The sequence below is a fragment of the Larus michahellis genome, chromosome 2, assembly GCF_964199755.1.
Source record: "Larus michahellis chromosome 2, bLarMic1.1, whole genome shotgun sequence".
Classification (NCBI taxonomy): Eukaryota; Metazoa; Chordata; class Aves; order Charadriiformes; family Laridae; genus Larus; species Larus michahellis.
Window position 1 is genome coordinate 47,906,789 of NC_133897.1, and position 19,640 is coordinate 47,926,428.

Genomic DNA, 19,640 nt, shown 5'->3' on the forward strand with positions numbered 1-19,640 from the left:
ATTGCCACTCCAAGTATCAAGTGAATAATTTGCTGCCCAGAGATACTCAAGAAAGAAAATGGCACCTATTAAAGCTGCTGGGCTATTCTGCCTGGCATAGGCTGTGAAAGGCACCATGGTATTTCTGATACAAGCTAACAGAAAATGGAAGGGTTTAAAAGAAAGCAGAAATAATTCGTCGTCATCCCCCCGCCCCGAAGTTAGAGCTGCCACCATGAGATAGAGAAATATTTGCCAGCTCATTGGGAAACGGTGATGACTGTCATCTGATGGCTTAGCTCTCATAATGGTTGTTCCTCTACGAAACGTAGTTGCCGCATAAATCTTGGGAGCACAGTTCTGTGAACCATATGTTACACTGTGTGACAATGGATCTTGGAAAGGAAGACTAACATCATTTGCATGGTAATGAAACATTTTTTCCAAGAGATGTCAGAAACGAAGTAGCTGCTGACATTTGATGCTAACCACCTGCTGATAGCCTTCTCTTTGATTAAACACTCCTGGAAGTGGGGAAGCCCTTATAAATAGATGCAGAGAATTCAGACACACACTTGGAGGGCAAGAAATAAGAAGCTATTAGAAAAGAATCTGAGGGGAGAAAAAAAATCTTGTTTTACATCAATGATTAAGCATGGTTGGATTAGGAAATCAAACCCTGTGGAGCTGCAAGTTAATTGATTTTGGGCAAGAGCAAAGAAAAACTAAAAAAGAATTTTACTTAGGTAGAATGTAAGCGTCTACGTTAAATAAAGCAATCCAAAAATCTGATGTTGGCAGCAATTACCCAACCTGGGAGATGCCTAAACCCATACAGTGCCTGCATTTGTACTGCAATGTTTCTCGAGTGTAAACAAGAGTAGGCACTCTCGTATCTGCAGCTCCATCTTCTGCTCTGCAGCAATTCAGAGACAGCACTAAGTGATACCTCCAGCCGCCTGGATTCTCCTTCTGCTGGTGAGACTCCCACATTCCCAGTCACAGAGTGGCACAGCCCTCACTGTTACTCTGCACTCAGAATACCTTACCACCACAGTCAGGACACCTGCCTTTATGTCTGAATCTCCCTTTTGAGCAAACGCTAGTTATTGCTACCATTGCCTAGTGGAAGAGTAAAGCTTGATCATGTACACCCTCAAGATGGGGTTCCATGTGGCTGCTTTTTAGAGGGAAATGCGTGAACAGTAGAGAGGAGGGGTATCTTGGGGTCCACTCCTGTGCTTAGTACTTTCTCTTGCCTCACTCAGAATTCCTCAGGAAGCTCCTTATTTTCTAGAATTTAGGTACATACCTCTAGAATTCAGGTACATACAAGCTGCTGGGACCAAGGAATTAACTTTCATGTGGTCTCAGAGCTTGATTTTTAAGGTAAGAAGGGAACCTTTAGATTATCCCTTGCATAAAAAAGATGATCATGTTATTTCCTGACCACACTTCAAAATTTGTGGCTGACAGCTTTCAACATAAAGTAAAATTTTAATGTAAGCAATACTTCTCCTCCTGTCAAACAAAACAAGGTGTTTACCTAATATAAAGGTCTCGCTCTTTAGTAAGTATGGAGTTTAATGGCTTAGTGATATTCTACAAAGTAACCCTTTCTAGTCCTCCCATCCATCCCTCACTTTGTCATATGAGAAAAAAGCCCAGCAGCTGAGCCTGCTGCCCTCATTCTGCTTATCCTGCACTACTGAGACACAGCAGGGAAAAAGTGACCCAGAAGGGCAGCCAAGGATTCTCTCGCTTCCAGGACAAGCCCTTATGGTATAGAGGCGTGACAGAGCTGCTCTACCAGACCCAGGGCTATGACGGCAGCTTGCAGCAGAACGCAGAGCAGCTTCTCAGCTTCTGGAAGCTATGTCAAGGGTTAGGCCATCCAGGGACTGAATCTACAGTCAGAAAATGAAAACAAGGTTTCCTCCTGCCTCAAGGGTGAATTGCATGCATCAGAGACTCCAGCCTTGTTTCCTAACCTGGCATTTCAGTAGGAAAGGGATCTGCTCTAATGACTTTTCTCCCTTTGTAATTTAAACTCACACACACACAAAAAAAAGTGAGAACCAGTTTTCTTTTCCTTTGTGTTGCTTGCTCGGGTATTTGGGCTTCATTTATACCAGCAAATAGGCCTGGACCCTGGCTGAAGCACTGGGACGTGACTAGAGATGCGGTCTGTTCGCACCCTCCCTGGCATAGTGCTGGCCCTTGCCAACCAGCAGCCCCTAGAGACATCCAGGGACAGTGCTGGGGACAGCTGTGCTTGAGACTGCTCCCAAATGGCAGTTTGGGTATCACCAGGTTGTGCTGGGAGGAGGAAAGCTGAGATACAAGGACATGGGCAGTGTCATGTCCTTGGCCTCAGGCCACATCAGGATCTTTGACTTGTTTTGTTTAAACCTAGCCAGAGAGTCCTTGGCACAGGCAAGGAAACTGCCTGCACTGTCCTGCTGGAGACAGATTGCTAAAGGGACAGGAGAGAAACACAGAAGTGGAAAAACAAGCTGGTTCTATAAAACCTGAATTTTACAAAATCAAGTAAGAAAAAGAGGATCGTGGCTTGGTAGAAGCTTTACAAAATTACTCTGTCATGTCTACTTCACATTTTATAGTGTTCTTTGGTTTTCATAAGTTCCCTTGAAAATTAAAACTTGGTACAAGATCAAAATAAGATCAAAAAAGCAAAAGCATCAGACTTTGACTTTTATACCTGGTTATATAAGGGCCATGAGTGGTCATGCAAGCATAGATGTATATGCTGCTTCTGGTACTTTTTCCAGTCAAACAGGCATATATTACTGAAAGATAGCCAAGACTGAGCAGATCTAGGTTATACCCTAAAGGTAAAATCAGGGAGAGGGTTCAGGTTCAGTGTTCATATTGGCAAATGTAAATTAACGCACACAGAAAGGAATTGTCAGGACTCCAAGACTGCAGTCTTCTAAAGAGGTATACAGCCAGTTAGAGAAAAGTCCCTCAGCTACAACGTAATACACATCAGAAAATAAATTCTCAAAATATCCCATATTATCCTTTTGGAACATTGCTCAGTTTTAGTCACCCATCCTTCAAGCTATCTAGTGGAAGCAGAGGAAGCACAATGACAAATCAATACGTTAATAGGGGCGGAAAGGAGAGAGCTTTCAGTGAGCTGTACTGCACAGGCAGGAGAAGAGATGAATAGAGGAAATAGTAAGTTTTTGTAAATTAGTAAGTGATACAGTTGATACCTTTTTCTGTTTCACTAGAAAGCCCAGTGTTACTGGAAGTTAAGAAATATGTTTAAAATAAAGATAAGGAGACAAAATAAAGAACATTTTAAAATCTTGTCTCATTAGCCACTGGTGCCCTCTGACATGTAGTATCATTGAAACCCGGAGTTCATCTTTATTCTGAGAAGGATTTGCTATTCCTAGGAGGAGAATTCAGATAAAACTCTTCCACTGGGTGAAAATAATTACTCAGACATTAGAAAGTCTTTTGCAACTTCCTCTGAAGCTGCTGGCATAGACAATGCTGGAGACAGAGCTAGATATTCCCCAGCATGGCAACACCTGTATTTGGAAAGGAAAACACGAGCTGCCAGGACTATGTTATCTGAGAATTAGTTGCTTTTTAATATCTAACTTGGGAATCTAAGTTCATAATTGTATGGAGTAAATAAATGTAGGGAAGGAAAAGGCCTAATTCATTCTATACGCCATTTATTCATTCTCAAAGATGAACTTCTAGATAGCTGCTTACACAGGTTGTTTGGGACTCCTTTTACCGGTGCTCATGAAAGCCCTTTGGTTTGTAGCTATAGATGTGCTTACCTTTAAGCTCCTAACGTCAATGCAGCAATTAGTATGGATGCTACTGAACTGACCTTGGAGAGCCCCAGCATGAAAACCTGCTCCCTTTATGCTGGAACGACATAGTAGCACTAATGATGCAGTGAATGGAGGGAAAAGAAGGAAACATGGGGTGGGGGGCCAGGGGGGAAAGAAACACTGAAGACCCATTTTTGGTTTCAAATGACCAAGTATCTTAAATTTACAGCTCTTTGAGATTCTTGCAAGGAATATACCTGACTAGAATCCCCTACAAGCTGTCACTTGTAATTTTGGGTTTGGGTCGAATCAGAGTTATTTTTAAAGTACTATGCTGGATGTAGCACAATCAATTACTGTGCCTTTCATTTTCAATTCCAATCTTAAAAGAATAAACTGTGAATCTGCTCTACATACTTTTCCCAAGATAAAATCAGATATTTTTCCTTTGTTAGAAGTAAGTTTCAAATTGGAAAAATAAAATGGGAGTGTCTGTTACACATGTAATTGAAAAATGGGGGGGGGGAGAAGGAAGGGAAGGGGGCAAGGGGAGAGGAAGAGGGAAAAGAGAGAGGGAAAAGGGGAAAGGAAAAGAAAAAGGAGAAAACAACAAATGCCACAAACAAAATAAAGTAATCTCTAAACTCAATTAAAATTGTAATCTTTCATGTTCAGGGAGTGAACTGGAAGAATATGAGCTGAATTAAGTGTTTCTTTTCTAAAGCATATGAATGAATCATGTTCCTGAGTGTATTATTTAGTACTTATCTGAGAAGGGCTTAATGCCAGTAAATTCTGAATCATAACAGCTTACAGGAATTAGCAGCAGTTCCAAAGAAAATACAGAAATCATTTGAAATATTTAAACATTTTCAGTTCCTGCTTTGCAAGCAGAGCTAGGTAAATAAAGGACATGATCTGTATGATCGAATAGGGCTAAATAAAACCATTGAAGTGGAAGGGACCAAAGCCCATTCACTTCACCCTTCGCAGTCTTGCACAGCCACCTGCGCTCCTCCAGGATGGGCCGGGCTGTGGTCCAGTTCTCAGCCTGCCCCAGCCAGAGTCAGAAAGACCGCAAGAGTTCAGCAGCAGCAGTGTTTTCTCCCCCGAATCTGTATTCTTCTCTGGGGGACCGCTCTGCTGTCATATTCACCGTGCAGTTGTGCCTGGTTCGATACAACCACATCTCTGGTTTTGGCCAGGTTACTGCGTGTTTAATCAAATCCGCACTGTACCTAACAAGGCTTGGCATCTAGTCCATAATGCACAGTGATTTTTAACGGACCAGCAGGAATAAACTGATTATCATACTTCTTCGTTACAAAAGAGAGCTGGGAGCACGCAAATCAATGGTAAATCACTGCAACAGCTACATTGTTTGGTCTCTCGCAGATGGAGATGCTACACAATCGTGTGCAAAAACCTGACATTAAAATTCGTTTGCTATCTTTAATTACAGCTCTTAGTCACCTTAGGGGAGCTGGAATCTGCTGAATACTGAGAAATAGATACTGTCGTGTAATTGGGTTTCAAGAATATGAGGGAATGCCTGTCTTACCTGCGAGGGTAATAATTAATGAAGCAGGGGAATACAAATTCCCCGAAGCTAACCACCGAAAGGCATCAACTCACGAAATAACTAACAAAGCTGAATCCAGGTACAATGGATTTAAACTTCCCCTTGTTAACATTAAAAGAATTGCAAAAGAAGCTCTGCAGGGTAAAAATATCAAGTGAACTCATAAATCCCTAGACGCAAAAGGTAAATACCCACAGAAAAAGAAAAGGCATCAGAGCTTGGGGAAGGAGTAGGTTAAGCAAAATGAAATGGCAGTGAGATATGTCACTTGCTAGAAGGATAGCCTAATAAAATGGCATACTCAGGAAGGTGAGACAAAATGTCAAGCTTCCCTGCAAGATGACAAATAAATTGCAATGACCTGATTTATACCTACGTGAACGACCCAATTCAGTAAAATGTACCTTGAAAAAGAAATGGCACTTTGTAACTGGGAATAAACTAGGGAAGGGGATGCTGCAAGAGGCTACGGCAAGTTATATTTCACTTCTTAAGTACAGGCAGTTTCTAGGCAGTCCTATGTCTTTTAAGGGGTTGCATATATGTGCTTGTACCTTCCAAAACCTGAACTCTATGGTGAATTGGCATGTCTGTGGGATCATACATGGAAAACTGCACTATCCCTGAAAAGGTCACTCTCACACACACTGTAAGCTCAGATGTTTAAAACTTGACATGACTTGAAGATGGCTTGACGTGACTTGAAGCCTGCAGGTAGCAGGCTGAATTCCATCACGTAACACGCAGATCATGAAGATCCCCAAACCGAACAGTGGTGGGGCCCAGCCTTCTTCAAACACGAGTGGCGCTTTCAAGTTTTGGGGTTCACTGCACTAAGCAACCACAAGAACAAAAGCTTTGCTATGTATACACATAATTTTGTCCTTTTTTTACACATTACAGTGGAAAGGGTTGGTCAGAGACCCTCCTCTGCAACAATTTTCTGTCAGAAAATATCTATCTATAAGGGGTGTGCTGGGAAGAGGGGAATACAGGACCGTGTTGGCATATGCATGCAGGGAGGTGCTGGGAGAGGAATTTCTCATAAAATGCTCTCAAGATACAAATGAGCTTTCTAGGATGAGCAGGATAAAACTGTTATAGAGATTATATTGTGATTTAATGTGACCAAATGAGCTGTTGATGTAATTTTACCAAAATCAAAATGACGTTAAGTCAAAACGAAGAACACTGTCAAAACAAGTTAGAGCAAAATTGTAAGTGAAATATACTGATGACTAAACATTCAGCTAGGCACCACTGAATATGCAGGAGGAAATGGGCTACTACCCTCCATTCATCTGCTGATTTGGAATCTCTGATCAAGGTTAATTTCACAATACTTTGGAGGGGATCGTAAGATAGTAAGTGGAACCTAATTCGCAAGAATTGCCTAGCTTTAACTGACAGCAATTTGACCCACAAACATCCTGTTAAGGTCGACTCAGGTAAAAGGTGTCCACCTTCTGTAAAGGAGGAGACTTGCATGAGAAGATTTAGAACATGGTGTTCATTTATGGACCGACAGGTTTCCAAATGGGAATAATTTGCTTCTCAGCTATATGCTAATATAATGGAGTGGATGACTAGAATAGTTATAACCTTAACAATGCAAGGAGGAAATTCACACTTCTGAAACTGTGGAAGTGGTTGCATTGACTAAAGATGTACCAGATCAGTATCAGATGGCATCAGTGAAATGGCAAGATAAATTGCCATCTCCTTTATTTATGCTTATTTGTTTATTAATACTTATTTCTTTACATAGATGTCTGGTCTCTACAGCAGTAGGTGATATGCAATTTCAAGTAAAGTTTGTAGGGTTTTATACTTCAAGTCATTCTCTTCAGAAAGAAATGCTGACAGAGAAATCCCAACGGTACCAGTCTGCACAGTCCCAGAGAAGTGTCAATTACTGCACAGAACAAAGCTCTTCCTCAGAGGAGATTTCAAGCTGAATTGAAAAATAGTAAAGACTGCATAGAAAAGGCCTGTAGAAGGTTCAGGCTGTGATGTATCTACCAGCCGACAGAATGCAGCAGAGGTCTCTGAAAAGCACGTGGAGGAAGCAGTTGTTCTGCTAAGAAACTTGGAAGGGACTGCTCTACTGACATAGGGACTGAGTTCCTGGAAGAAGAGGCAGCGTAAAAAGGGACACAAAGGTTAAAATTTGGTAAGGGAAAAGGCAGAGCTGTAAGAATTGATGGTATCTGCCCAGATAAAGCGCCTGCAGATATATACTTACATATACACACACACACACAAATAAATACGTATGTATGTATGTACACATGCAAAAGAAACTGTTAGGAAGCCACCTTCCCAGTACAGCTGTTGTACTAAACTAACTCTCCTGTACTGATTCTTGGGACAAAGAGTGGTGACTGCTGTGTGGCAGCACTCTGCAAATACGGGTTCTGGAAAGGCAAATACTAAACATGTGTATGTATATATTACGTTATCGTGCCAGCCTAGGTCCTCAACAGTTAAATCCAAGGATTTTCAATCCAGTTTGGTGATTAAAAGTATTTGCTGTTCTTTTTTCCCAGTGCAGATCTAGTCCTGGGTTATCCAAACACTTCAGAATATGTTTACCCACACCTGAGCTTATTGATAAACATAAGCTACAAGTTTTTCTATACAGGTTACTGTTTTTCTATTTTTCTTCTGTTGCACGTCTATGCAAATTTGGTCCTATTAAAGCACTAAATAAAAAGATTCATGTCTTTTCCCCCATGGTTTTTAAACTTGTTTAGATATGCAAATCAGCTTTTTTGCTTAACAGCCTCCAGAAAGGTTGTTTCTGTAATTAAAGTGATAAAGAGAAATGCTTAATAATTAAGCATATTTTTATTTATTGGCCTGCATGGGTAGATTAAATTTTAACATCTATAGCTCTACGTAGGGATTTCATGAAATATTTAATGTTGCATATAGTGCCAGTTATTCTAGACATGATTCTTTCATGCCAGTTTTAATGAACTACTATTATACTACTATTTCAACCAAAGCAAGTTACTGCTTTTTTCCTTGTGTCTGGAAAGGTGACCTCAAGGTATTTAGCTCAGATCCCTCCAGCCAAGGTAATTCTCTGAGTCTTCATCCACAAACCCAGACATAGCTTCAGGATAAATGACCTGTTAAGTAATTCTTGGGGATGAGGCTCTGATTAATAAAGCAGACTGCAAGGTGTAAATTCTGGGATCTCTTTTCGGCTTAAAGCCTCAATCCAAATCACATAATTTAAGTAACTGCTGATCTTTGTATTTATGACCAGTCGCATTGATTTATATATGACTTCCGTAACATGTACTGCATTATTGTCCTCTTTCTCCTCCCTAACCGCCCTCTGCTGGGTACCTCAGGAAATGTGTTTCTGGGACAGATAGACCTTTCATCTGACTTGGTTTGACTGTTCTTAAGTTTTTTCCTTTCTTAGATCTACACTGAAAGGAATGTGCTTGACTGGGAACCCTGGTCTTTTTACTTTCCCCTTTAATTTTTTCCCTTCTTAATTTTCAAGTGAACTTTATTGCATGAGGGAAGGAAGGTTTTATATATGGTTTTCAACCAGAGTGAACGCACCCTAAAATACTGAAGAAGAAATCATAAAGAGGAATTTTTGCTTCTAGTCAGCTACTGCTGCAATTCATTGATTGCAGAAGCTAATGTTGAAACTCAGACTGACTTCAGGACTTACTTATCTTTTGTGGAATGTGGCCCAGTTTTTAAATTTTCACTCTTAAGTATTCTACAGAGCTCTACACATAAATAATTTCTGGACCTTGCAGGAATAATGTACTCTTTGCTCATTAGTGGCCTTCGGGGAGGTTGCTAGACAAGTGTGTTTTACACAAGCAGTTTATTTGTTAGCATATGATCTCAGTGTAAATGCCAGTTTTAAGAAGCTACTTGAGTATTTAGAGTTAAGGAGGTTATTTGCTTAAATGAAAAAGGACATCAGTGTCAGGAAAAAGATAAAATTTATCTTCTGTGTGTTTCAAGGCCTCTTGTAAATAAAAAAAAAATCTGCATTATCTTTAAGAGTAAATAGAGATTTAAAATAATTAAGAACTACTTTTTGAAATAGATTTTGAATGAAAAGAAAGTGAAGACCAATTTTATGACAACATTTTACAAAACAATGTCGTCAAACACATGGAATCATGAGTTGAGTGCGTAGATCAGAACAGGGATGGCCCATCAAGAATAAGAAGTTCCACAAATATCCAGTGCAACAAATGCTTAGAAGTATTTGACAACATACATCTACCCTTTGTCTTTTTCAAGGTATGAGTATTGATTTGACTACATAAAAAGATGATTCTCACACATGTTTGTGAGCACTTTTTATTAATCCAGCAAAAAACTCTGCATGTATGCACAAATATAAAACTATGTGTAAAAATAAATCATAAGGATCATCCAGGTATATGGGAGACACTGAACATTTGGCTGTGGGGAGAACAATTAACAATAAAGTTCAAATTCAGTAAAACTCATAACTCCATCTTAGTGCCATCTATATTTTGTGTAATACTTCAGTGTTTGCTTGAGTCAGACTGAATTCAATGGGATTAGATAATAAGCTCTAGTGTCCCGATGAATCAGAATAGAGGTTTTAATGCAAAGATAAATATTTAATGTAATATAATGAGATTCTTAATAATCAGAAGAGAAAGGAAACCTCCTAACTGTAGAAATCAGATTTCAAACTGAGGAGAAGATTTGGAAGTCCTGCCGTGGGCTTCACTCACAATATCATCATCAAAACCTATAATAATATAAGATCATTTAGGAAGTATTTCAGCCTTTAACATTGTATGCCTGTAACAGCATTCATCCTTACAAACAAGCTATTTACAGTCCCATTCCAGCCCTTTTTCCTTTGCTAGAGACAGCAATCACTGCAGAATGAAAGAAGAGCTACACTCATGGCTAGTTGGTTGTGTTCCAGCATGGTAAAAAAATCATTAAGATCAAAGGACCAGCCATTTTAATAAACTGTGTGCACTGTTGTTATTGTGACTTATGGCTTTGCTCTGCAGAGAGGGAAGCTATAAAACAGCATAAAAGAGAAATCATTTTTTTTTTACTTCATGGGTAAGTGTTAACCACACAGACACCTGCCATCTATCCTTTGAAAATAACATTCTCTTGAAGGGGTCTCCACCAGGCTCCAAAACAAAATGGTGGCCAAAACAATTGTTCGGAGTTGATGAAGGTTAGAAGTCCTACGCCAGCCATAGTGCATAGAGAGCTATGCATATTTTGCTAACTCATTGTTCAAAACACCTAGAGGGAATATATGCACATTTGGTAGTGATCAACTGATTTTTCAGGATCCCGGCTGGTTGTCAGAAACTGCTTGATTTGATTTCTGATCCAGAGAACTCAATACTGAAATTACTGAGGTAAAGAATAAATATCGAATGATACAGAAGCAGGTCCTTTTAATAACAAACACTTCAGTGCCCAATGATTTTTCATAATTTTCATCTGTTTCTCTATGCTACAAAAAGGTGGAGTAGCCTTGCTCAATTTCAAGGTAAAATTAGACCAGTGATATAATTCTTAATCCAAAAGAAAGCTTATGAAACGTTTAAATGTAAATATATATTTCTCACTTATTGCTTCATGATGTCATCTTTAAACATTCATGAGCCACTTATCTTAAATTCTTCTCCATGAAGCTATCTGCTTATTTTACCAAATATTTACAACAATAAGTTTTTAATGTGTTTTCCCCTTTCCACTATTTCTAACTACATTTTAAAGCCTAGTTCCTTAAAACTAACGAATGTTTCTCCTTCCTTTATGATCCATTGCTTCTGTTGCTTAGCCACTGATTATATCACATACAAACTTTATCTTCTCTCTTATGACAAATGTTGTTATAGCCTGAAACAATTCCACCATATAGATAAAGTATTAAGTCTTTTGTGCAGGTGAACAGCTCTTCCGTTTCCCATACCATTATCAGATTGGCTTATTCCTACAGGACTGCAGCATTTCTACAGCCAGGATAATAACCAAAGTCTATTTCTCATTCTCTGAATATCGCTGATGAAAGAATGAATCTAATTCTTTCACGCTTAACTACACAGAAGGGTGCTATTCATTTAACTGTTTCAGGAATCTCTGAACCATACAGATAAATGGGCTTTTTGATGAGCAGGGATTATTCCACTGTATCAAGGGATGTGAGGCAGCACTTAATCTGGAGCATTAATTACTTAGGGATACATTATATTAGGCTGATATGTACAGAAACCTAAATTGTGAGATTTGGCTTGATTGACAGAACTAACTAGAGTATATAAAAGAGAACTCTGGATCATGGGTTTAGGAAAGGGAGGTCCTGCTTAAGCAACCTGATCTCTTTCTATGACCATGTGACCCGCCTTCTGGATGTGGGGAAGGCTGTGGACATTGTCTATCTGGACTTTGGTAAGGCCTTTGACACCGCCCCCCACAGCATTCTCCTGGAGAAGCTGGCGAATCATGTCATAGACAAGTGTACTCTTCGCTGGGCTAAAAACTGGCTGGATGGTGCCCAGAGAGTTGTGATTAATGGGGTGAAATCCTCTTGGCGGCCGGTCACCAGCGGTGTCCCTCAGGGCTCAGTTTTGGGGCCAGTTTTGTTTAATATCTTTATCAATGATCTGGATGAGGGCATTGAGTGCATCCTCAGTAAGTTTGCAGATGACACCAAACTAGGTGGGAGTGTTGATCTGCTTGAGGGTAGGAAGGCTCTACAGAGGGACCTGGACAGGCTGGATCGATGGGCCGAGGCCAACTGTACGAGGTTTAATAAGGCCAAGTGCCGGGTCCTGCATTTTGGTCACAACAACCCCGGGCAACGCTACAGGCTTGGGGAAGAGTGGCTGGAAAGCTGCCCGGCAGAAAAGGACCTGGGGGTGCTGGTGGACGGCCAGCTTAACATGAGCCAGCAGTGTGCCCAGGTGGCCAAGAAGGCCAACAGCATTCTGGCTTGTATCAGGAATAGCATGGCCAGCAGGAGCGGGGAAGTGATCGTGCCTCTGTACTCGGCACTGGTGAGGCCTCACCTTGAGTACTGTGTTCAGTTCTGGGCCCCGCTGTACAAGAGGGACACTGAAGTGCTGGAGCGTGTCCAGAGGAGAGCTACCAGGCTGGTGAGGGGTCTGGAGACCAGGTCATATGAGGAGAGGCTGAGGGAGCTGGGCATGTTTAGCTTGGAGAAGAGGAGGCTGAGGGGAGACCTCATTGCCCTCTACAACTACCTAAAAGGAGGTTGGAGAGAGGTGGGTGTTGGCCTCTTCTCCCAGGTGAACAATGACAGGACCAGAGGAAATGGTCTGAAGCTGTGGTAGGGGAGGTTTAGGTTAGATATTAGGAAGAATTACTTTACTGAAAGAGTGGTCAGGCACTGGAATAGCCTGCCCAGGGAGGTGGTTGAGTCACCATCCCTAGAGGTATTTAAAAAACGTCTAGGTTTGGCACTTCAGGGCACGCTCTGAAGGGCAGAGATTGTAGGTTGTTGGGGTTTTTTTGGGTTTTTTTTTTTTTTTTTGTGTGCGTGTGTGTGTATGGTTGGACTCGATGATCTCAAAGGTCCTTTCCAACCGTGAAGATTCTATGATTCTATGATTTTGAGTGTATTCTCTCTCTATATTGCTTGCCAATCCAATTCCTCCCAAATTACAAATAAATTTGGATGTTTCTAATTACAGAAATATTTTAAGTAATAACCATAGGCTTTCTTTTTTTTAATATAAAAAAGCAGTCTTTTGGTATATAAGTGTAGCAAAAGTACTTATCATTCAACAGCTCTGCTATTGGAATCCAAAAACCATTACAATTTATTCCAACTATTCTTTCATTTGATGTAAATACATGCATCCCGAGACCCAAAGAAAATCACTCCATTTTCCTTTGTTTGGCTTGAAATTAGCCAGTTCTGCCTATTTGCAATAATTGATGGGTACAAACTATAAAACTTCAGGTAAGAGCACTGCCATCTTTGGGGTCTCATATTTTGATCTTACTAAAGACATGCCCCTATGCAAATGGTGAGTCTCTGGCTCTAAAAAGCCCTTAGGTTCAGCCGGTCCCTCTCTTTTCACTTCTGGCTGATCTTAATCTGGAAACAGAAATCCTACTCCAGTATTTGAAGCACAACTGAGCTCACTGGAGCAGTTATGGATCTGTGCCACACTTCGAATTTTTACTGAATTTGAATTATTTTTCTTTTAATTGTATATACAGAAGATTTGCTTTATAGGTCATATATGCTCATGCGTCTCAAGGCTGCAGCTAAACACAAAAACCCCTCCTATATAGAACCTGTAGATTGTTTTGTGTGCAGATTTGCTTCTCATAATTTCTTTCCTTCTTTAGAGAAATTATAAGTTTTCATTTCCAGTTTGCTGGATTCAAAACATGCAAGTATAAAGAAAAGGTCCTCGCTTGACATTTTGATTGGAAAGCACTGACCGTGTTGAATTAAGTTGCCCACGGGAAGGTATTTATAGTGTCACAACTTGAGAGCATGTATAGGTCAAACACATGCCAGAAAGGTGCCATTTCCCTGGGAAAATAAATTCTGGCTTTTGTTCAGCCCTAGTCCATAGCTCATATAACATTAGTTGTGCTGATTAGCATCAATAGGCATTTTCGGCAGCACAATAGAACTGAATGATGCTGATGATTTCATTTAAAAAATGACTGGCGATTATTTTTTGTACTGATTGGAATATGCTATATTGAGAGAATAATCCTGATTTGGGATTAATATCTCCATAGAGGAGGGACTATGCCACTTAACGATTTCATTTTCTTAAAAAAGATACCTTATGTGACAAAAATCAAAAAAATCTGTGTGCATAAACCAGCCCTTTTTACTCCTTCCCTATTTTGAAGTATATTAATCCTCTAAATTATTGCTAGTAATTATTAAATTACTGGATAATCACTGAGGAATTATCAGCTCACTTACAATAAAATATTAATTTTCTCAGACTCATTGCCTAAATTTGACCACCAAATTCTTACAGAAATTGTATCAGGGCAGTATTTTCCTCATTCTTCCTTGAGAAGGCATTTCATTACCATGCAAATGGAAGTGCCTCTGAGCAGGCTAATTGGTATATGCGACATGTAACATGCAAACCACAGTACTAAATCACTCCACAATTTATACAGAAAGTATAATTCAGATGTGACTGGAAATACCATTGTTTTTTTGAGATCTAGTATTTACATATGGCAAAGTGGTGGGCGGATGTCTATTACATGTGCAAAGATTAGAAAGAATAATTGTGTAAGATGCTATGTCTCACCAAGAAAGAAAGAACATCTAAAGGAAATGCACTTGGTAATTAGATTAATAATGGGCAATTAATTTGATAGAAGCAGGCAGCCTATTTGAAAGCAACAGAAGTACATAATGTAATCAAAGCATATTTAGCCCAATTACTTGAATTTGTTTATTTTTTTAAATGCAAGTTGTGTGCACACATTATCACTATCTTTTAATACTTATTTTAGAAGAGACTGTGATATTCAACAGGTCAGGAGAACACTGAAAAAGACCACACATTCACTGCTAAGAACAGACACGGCCACTAAGCAGTTTAGGCAACTACAAATTCAGTTTCCAACACAACATTTGAGGAATGCTTTTCTGCAGGATGGGACAGAACCAGACTCCCAAGTGTATCAGAAAGGATGCTATTAACATCTGCAAAACAGGCTTCAAGTTTAACACACATGAAAAATCCACTCAAACATGCGATTTCGACATGTGAATACAAACCTGAAACTTAACACACGTGTCAGCCAAAGAGCCGAGAACCAGGCCTTTCATTACCATGAAGCTGATCTAAACCCACTCTCAAAAGCGTGCTAAGGTAGACTAATCTTTCTGACGTGCAGTCATTTCTCTTAAGTGACTAAACATGGAGCTACTGCAGCCAGCAGCAGGCAGTCATTGATTTCACGCTGTGAAAACACTTTCTAAAGACAACTCTGTTATCAAATGTGGTTATTTACCTGTCATAGTCTTGGCAAATCTCCCCAACAGCTACCAACGCTTTCAAGTACTCATTGGGTTGATAAGGGTGGATGTAGTGCAGTGAGCAGCTGTTCCTAGGATCGCCATTTGATGCAGTGAAATCTATAGCTACCTGGAAAAGAAGAAAAGTCAATATGTTGTGGAGCAATCCTGGGCATAAGGATACCCACACCAACCATGTATCTTTACCAGAAAGAGTTTTCTGCAGAGACTGCAGCCTTAAAACAAAGGTCAAGTCACAGTGTACTTCATCAAATTTGAATTAGGATAGTATAGATAAATATGTCTAAAAGTAAGTGACAGCTTATAAAATAAGAGATAATAAAACTAAAATGGAGCAATTGGGAAAAAAAATGAACTGCATTATTATTCTGTGTGGAAAATTATGTCCTAATACAGATGAATCAAATTAACTATCTCTAGGTTCTCATACTTAATTAAATTATTCCAGTTTAGGTGATGTTCAGGACATAAAAGCTGTGCAGCACAAATGTCCCGAGAGAGTTAAAAGTCCTACTAAAACTATAAATTAAAAAACTCCAGTTACAGACATTTCTTAGCTATTTTAAAACTTACTGTGGCTGTAGCAATAGTAGCAGATATTGCCTGTCTGGTGCTTTTTACCCTCAAAACACCTAAGCATTAAATAATTAACCCTCTAGATTTCATAGATGATAGTGAGCTTAAAGGTGAGCTGCAGGATAAAAATCCTGCACAGGTTTTTGTGTTGAAAAGGCTTAGAGAAGATTATGGGAATCATTCAATGCAAAAGCAAATATTAATCAATCCTCTTAAAATTAATTTCTCCCTTTTGAAATGCTCTTTATATTTCTCACTGAAGATATACTCTGGCATGCATCTTCCTATGATATGACTGTCATGGACCAGAAAGCCCTCTTCTGAATTTGTGATGCTGCTTTCTAGGAATTCCTAAAAGGAGCAACAAGAAACCCAAAGGGTGTCATAGAGGGAACAAAGCTATTGAAAAACTTCCTTATGATTTTGTCCAATGACCTCTTCCTCCAAAAAACCTGTTATACCTGGATATTCAATAGACAAATGCACAGAGTTCAGTTTTCAGTTTTACAGTGCAGTCGACAGGTAAGGGCCTTCCTGAAGGCTGCAAAAAGAACTCTGAAGTCTCAGCTTGCCTCTGTGGTGTGCTGCTTCCCCAGCTGGAGCCTCTGCTTGGCATGGGGAAGACTATTTTATGCAGCTATAAAGTGAAAATGAAACATTCCCCCTTAAAAAAATGACAAAGGCCTCCTGAAACTTAGTTTTTGTTTCTAAAAACTAAAAGGGAAAGATCATAGCGGGTCAACCCAACATGGCTTTTCCCCACTGTTTCTGATTTTCCACCCCTAACTCTTGGCTGAAGAAAAATATTTGTCACTGAGCTCTAGTTAGCTTGGAAATGCCTTTTTGTCGCCTTGATCAACTATGAACCCCCCGCCCCTCGCCACATGTCAGTCAGGAGATATGAGCTTGATTTGGCTTGCAAATAAAGTAATCTTTCACCTCTGCTTCCCTACTCACTGTTCACGCACTGAAGCCGTGAGTCTGTTTTCCACATAGATCATTTTCTGAAAATGATGGCTTGATTTAACCTGAATAAATCAATGGGATGCCTCTCATGTTCTCACTTGCATACATGTACATAACTGAGGAAGAAAGAAACAGCAGTAGTTTGTGAAACCTAAGGTAAATCCATAGGTACTTGTATGGATTAGTTAAATTTTGGGACACTTATTTTAAAAAAATCTTAGCCAAGGTGTGCATATTTACTTAAAAAGATGTGCGTTTTCTCTGTCGTTAATTTAACCTTCATTTTTTGTTCAGATTATAGAAAGTGCAAAAATGTCACTGTATGATAAACAAAGGGCATTCCTGTAGAATTGTTAAAAGTAGGCATTTTTACTGATAATCTCAAAGCAGACGTTAACAAGACTCGAGCGACACATCAGACGGAATTGGACAAGCCTTCCTTCATAGCTGTTAGCCACAGCTAAAGGCTTTTTAACTGAAAACAAGAGCACAGTGTTGGCATAAACAGTGGGTTTCATGAGCTTGGAAAAAAGTCTGTGGCTAGCGTTTGGAAAAGAAAAAATCCCACCCCAGAACAAACTTCCATTTTGGAAACGGTCCTTGTAGTAGAGATCTGTGGATAAGCAAAAAATATCCTAATTGCCTATAATGAAGCCTTTATGAATATTTTTACTTGGATGTAGTGTGCTTGACTTTATTCAAAGTCTCTGTTTGATTTCCAAGGGGAGGACTTTTAAGAAAGATGTCCACTGTTATTTGCCATGATTCTGAAATAACAACGCAGAGCTCTGCTCTTTGAGCATTACCCAGCAGTACCAAGGTCTTGTGCAAATCAGGATAAGGATTTGTAAAACTAAGCTAACATATCACGGAAGTTAGGCTAATATCATATCACAACTGAGCTAATCTTGTGGGCAGCAAAGTAGGAATCTTTCCTACAGTGCGCACAGTTGATTTTTATCAGTATATCTTTAAATGTATCAGTTCCAATGTACCAGTCGTCTTCCCACAGCTAAGTAAGAACATAACAGAGCAATAACTACACTCTCCATACGTTTTTGCCTCAGCCTTGTAAAAGCGTGATTTTCATCGCACTGGAAACATCCGACATAGCTTGGACCTCCTGCTAGATCTGTCAGCAACAAATCGGCCTGCCCAATACCATGACCTGTCTGAGAGAGAATCTGTCCAATATATCTTTCTATTACAGTTCCTTTTATGCACGTTACACATCCTTTCTGCTGTATTTCCTAAAGTGATGAAAATATCTTCTGACTACAGACCCATTTGCACTGCCAACTTCTGAACATTTCTTCTGCGGCAGGGAACACTGGCTGATAAGAGATACAGCATTTTGCAATAAGCAGTGCATAAAAATAGCGGACTAGAATCAGCGCTATTGATCTCTATAGACGAAAGCGTCTTAATAAATGGTTTTAAAGTGAAGGAAAAGTTTACTTTCATTTTTCAGAGACATTAACTACAAACTAGGTTCTTACAATAGATGTACAAAGCATCCCAAGAACACACAGCATGATGTTACCAAAGCCTTCATTAATGCCTTAAATTAGCAGGTACATCATACGACAGCTTTTTGTTATCAAATGCATGCTTAGCATCCCCGTTTCCCTCCCTCAGCAAGTGCCCTTTCAAATCACACTTGTATCGTGCTGCCTGCAAACAGCACGAACTAAATAGAAATGTCATTAATATTAAGACAACAACAACAATACATGTACTGGGAGAGTTTCAAACAATTCCAGATCCATTCCACTTAAAAGAAATGGAAATCTGGGAAGGGGGAAGGAATAGGCCTCCTCTATTTCAGTGGTCTGAATTAACCAGATTAGGACTACGTGAAAAGGAGATTATATGTGTGCAGAAAACAAGGGAGCATTGAACATCTCCCCTGTAGGCTGCAACCATTTGTTTCAGTGCCCACCAGAGAATCTCTGATACATTTCTGGAAACAGCAACACATCTCACACCAGTCTGTGCTATCAGCACTGGGGATTGGTGCAACTGAGGCAGGAGGAACTGAAATATGCGGAGAGTCAGCTTGTGACGATCTTTAAGTAGAACCACTAGGTAATGCATGAACAGAGCTATAGGCACAGAAACAACTACAACGGCTTCCCCTGAGTCCACGTAGGATAGTGGCCTGAAATCTGATAGTGATGAGTTTACACAATACTGTAGCTGGTGGATTTACCATTGAGGTCATCAGTAATTCAGGGATCTCTGCAGTTCACAGTATAATGGATCTTTCATTTCCTCCATGTCCTCACTGCCCATCCTTGCAGGTGAATTTACCTACGTTTCCTATTATCAATGGTTTTGTTTCATTTCAGCAAAATGAAATATTAAAATAGTAAAATATAGTAGAATTAATACTATCCATTTTAACACAGTCTAACACAGCAGTTTTCAACTTGTGGTTCACAGCCTACTAATAGGAAATCTGCAACAAGTAAATAAAAGGCAAACAAATTGCACAACCCTGTGTAAGGACTTGCTCTTCCATTGGAAAACATTAAGGAGGAATCAAAAAGAGTTTGGAAAGCACAGCTGTAACATTATAATATGTATATCCCTAGACACTTTCTAATGGTTACAGTGCTCCTGTGCTTGAGCTGGAGTTGTGGGAAATGCA

At 39.7% G+C, this 19,640-nt stretch overlaps 1 protein-coding gene across 4 annotated transcripts in view; it reads right to left on the reverse strand.

Annotated features, from left to right (window-relative positions):
- CPNE4 (copine 4) overlaps nt 1–19,640 on the reverse strand; it is a 249,600-nt gene that overhangs the window by 24,697 nt on the left and 205,263 nt on the right. For all 4 annotated transcript variants that reach the window (XM_074575177.1, XM_074575178.1, XM_074575179.1 and 1 more), the window contains exon 11: nt 15,421–15,554. In XM_074575177.1, coding sequence (XP_074431278.1) covers nt 15,421–15,554 — 134 coding nt within the window. The remainder of the gene's footprint in view (nt 1–15,420; nt 15,555–19,640) is intronic.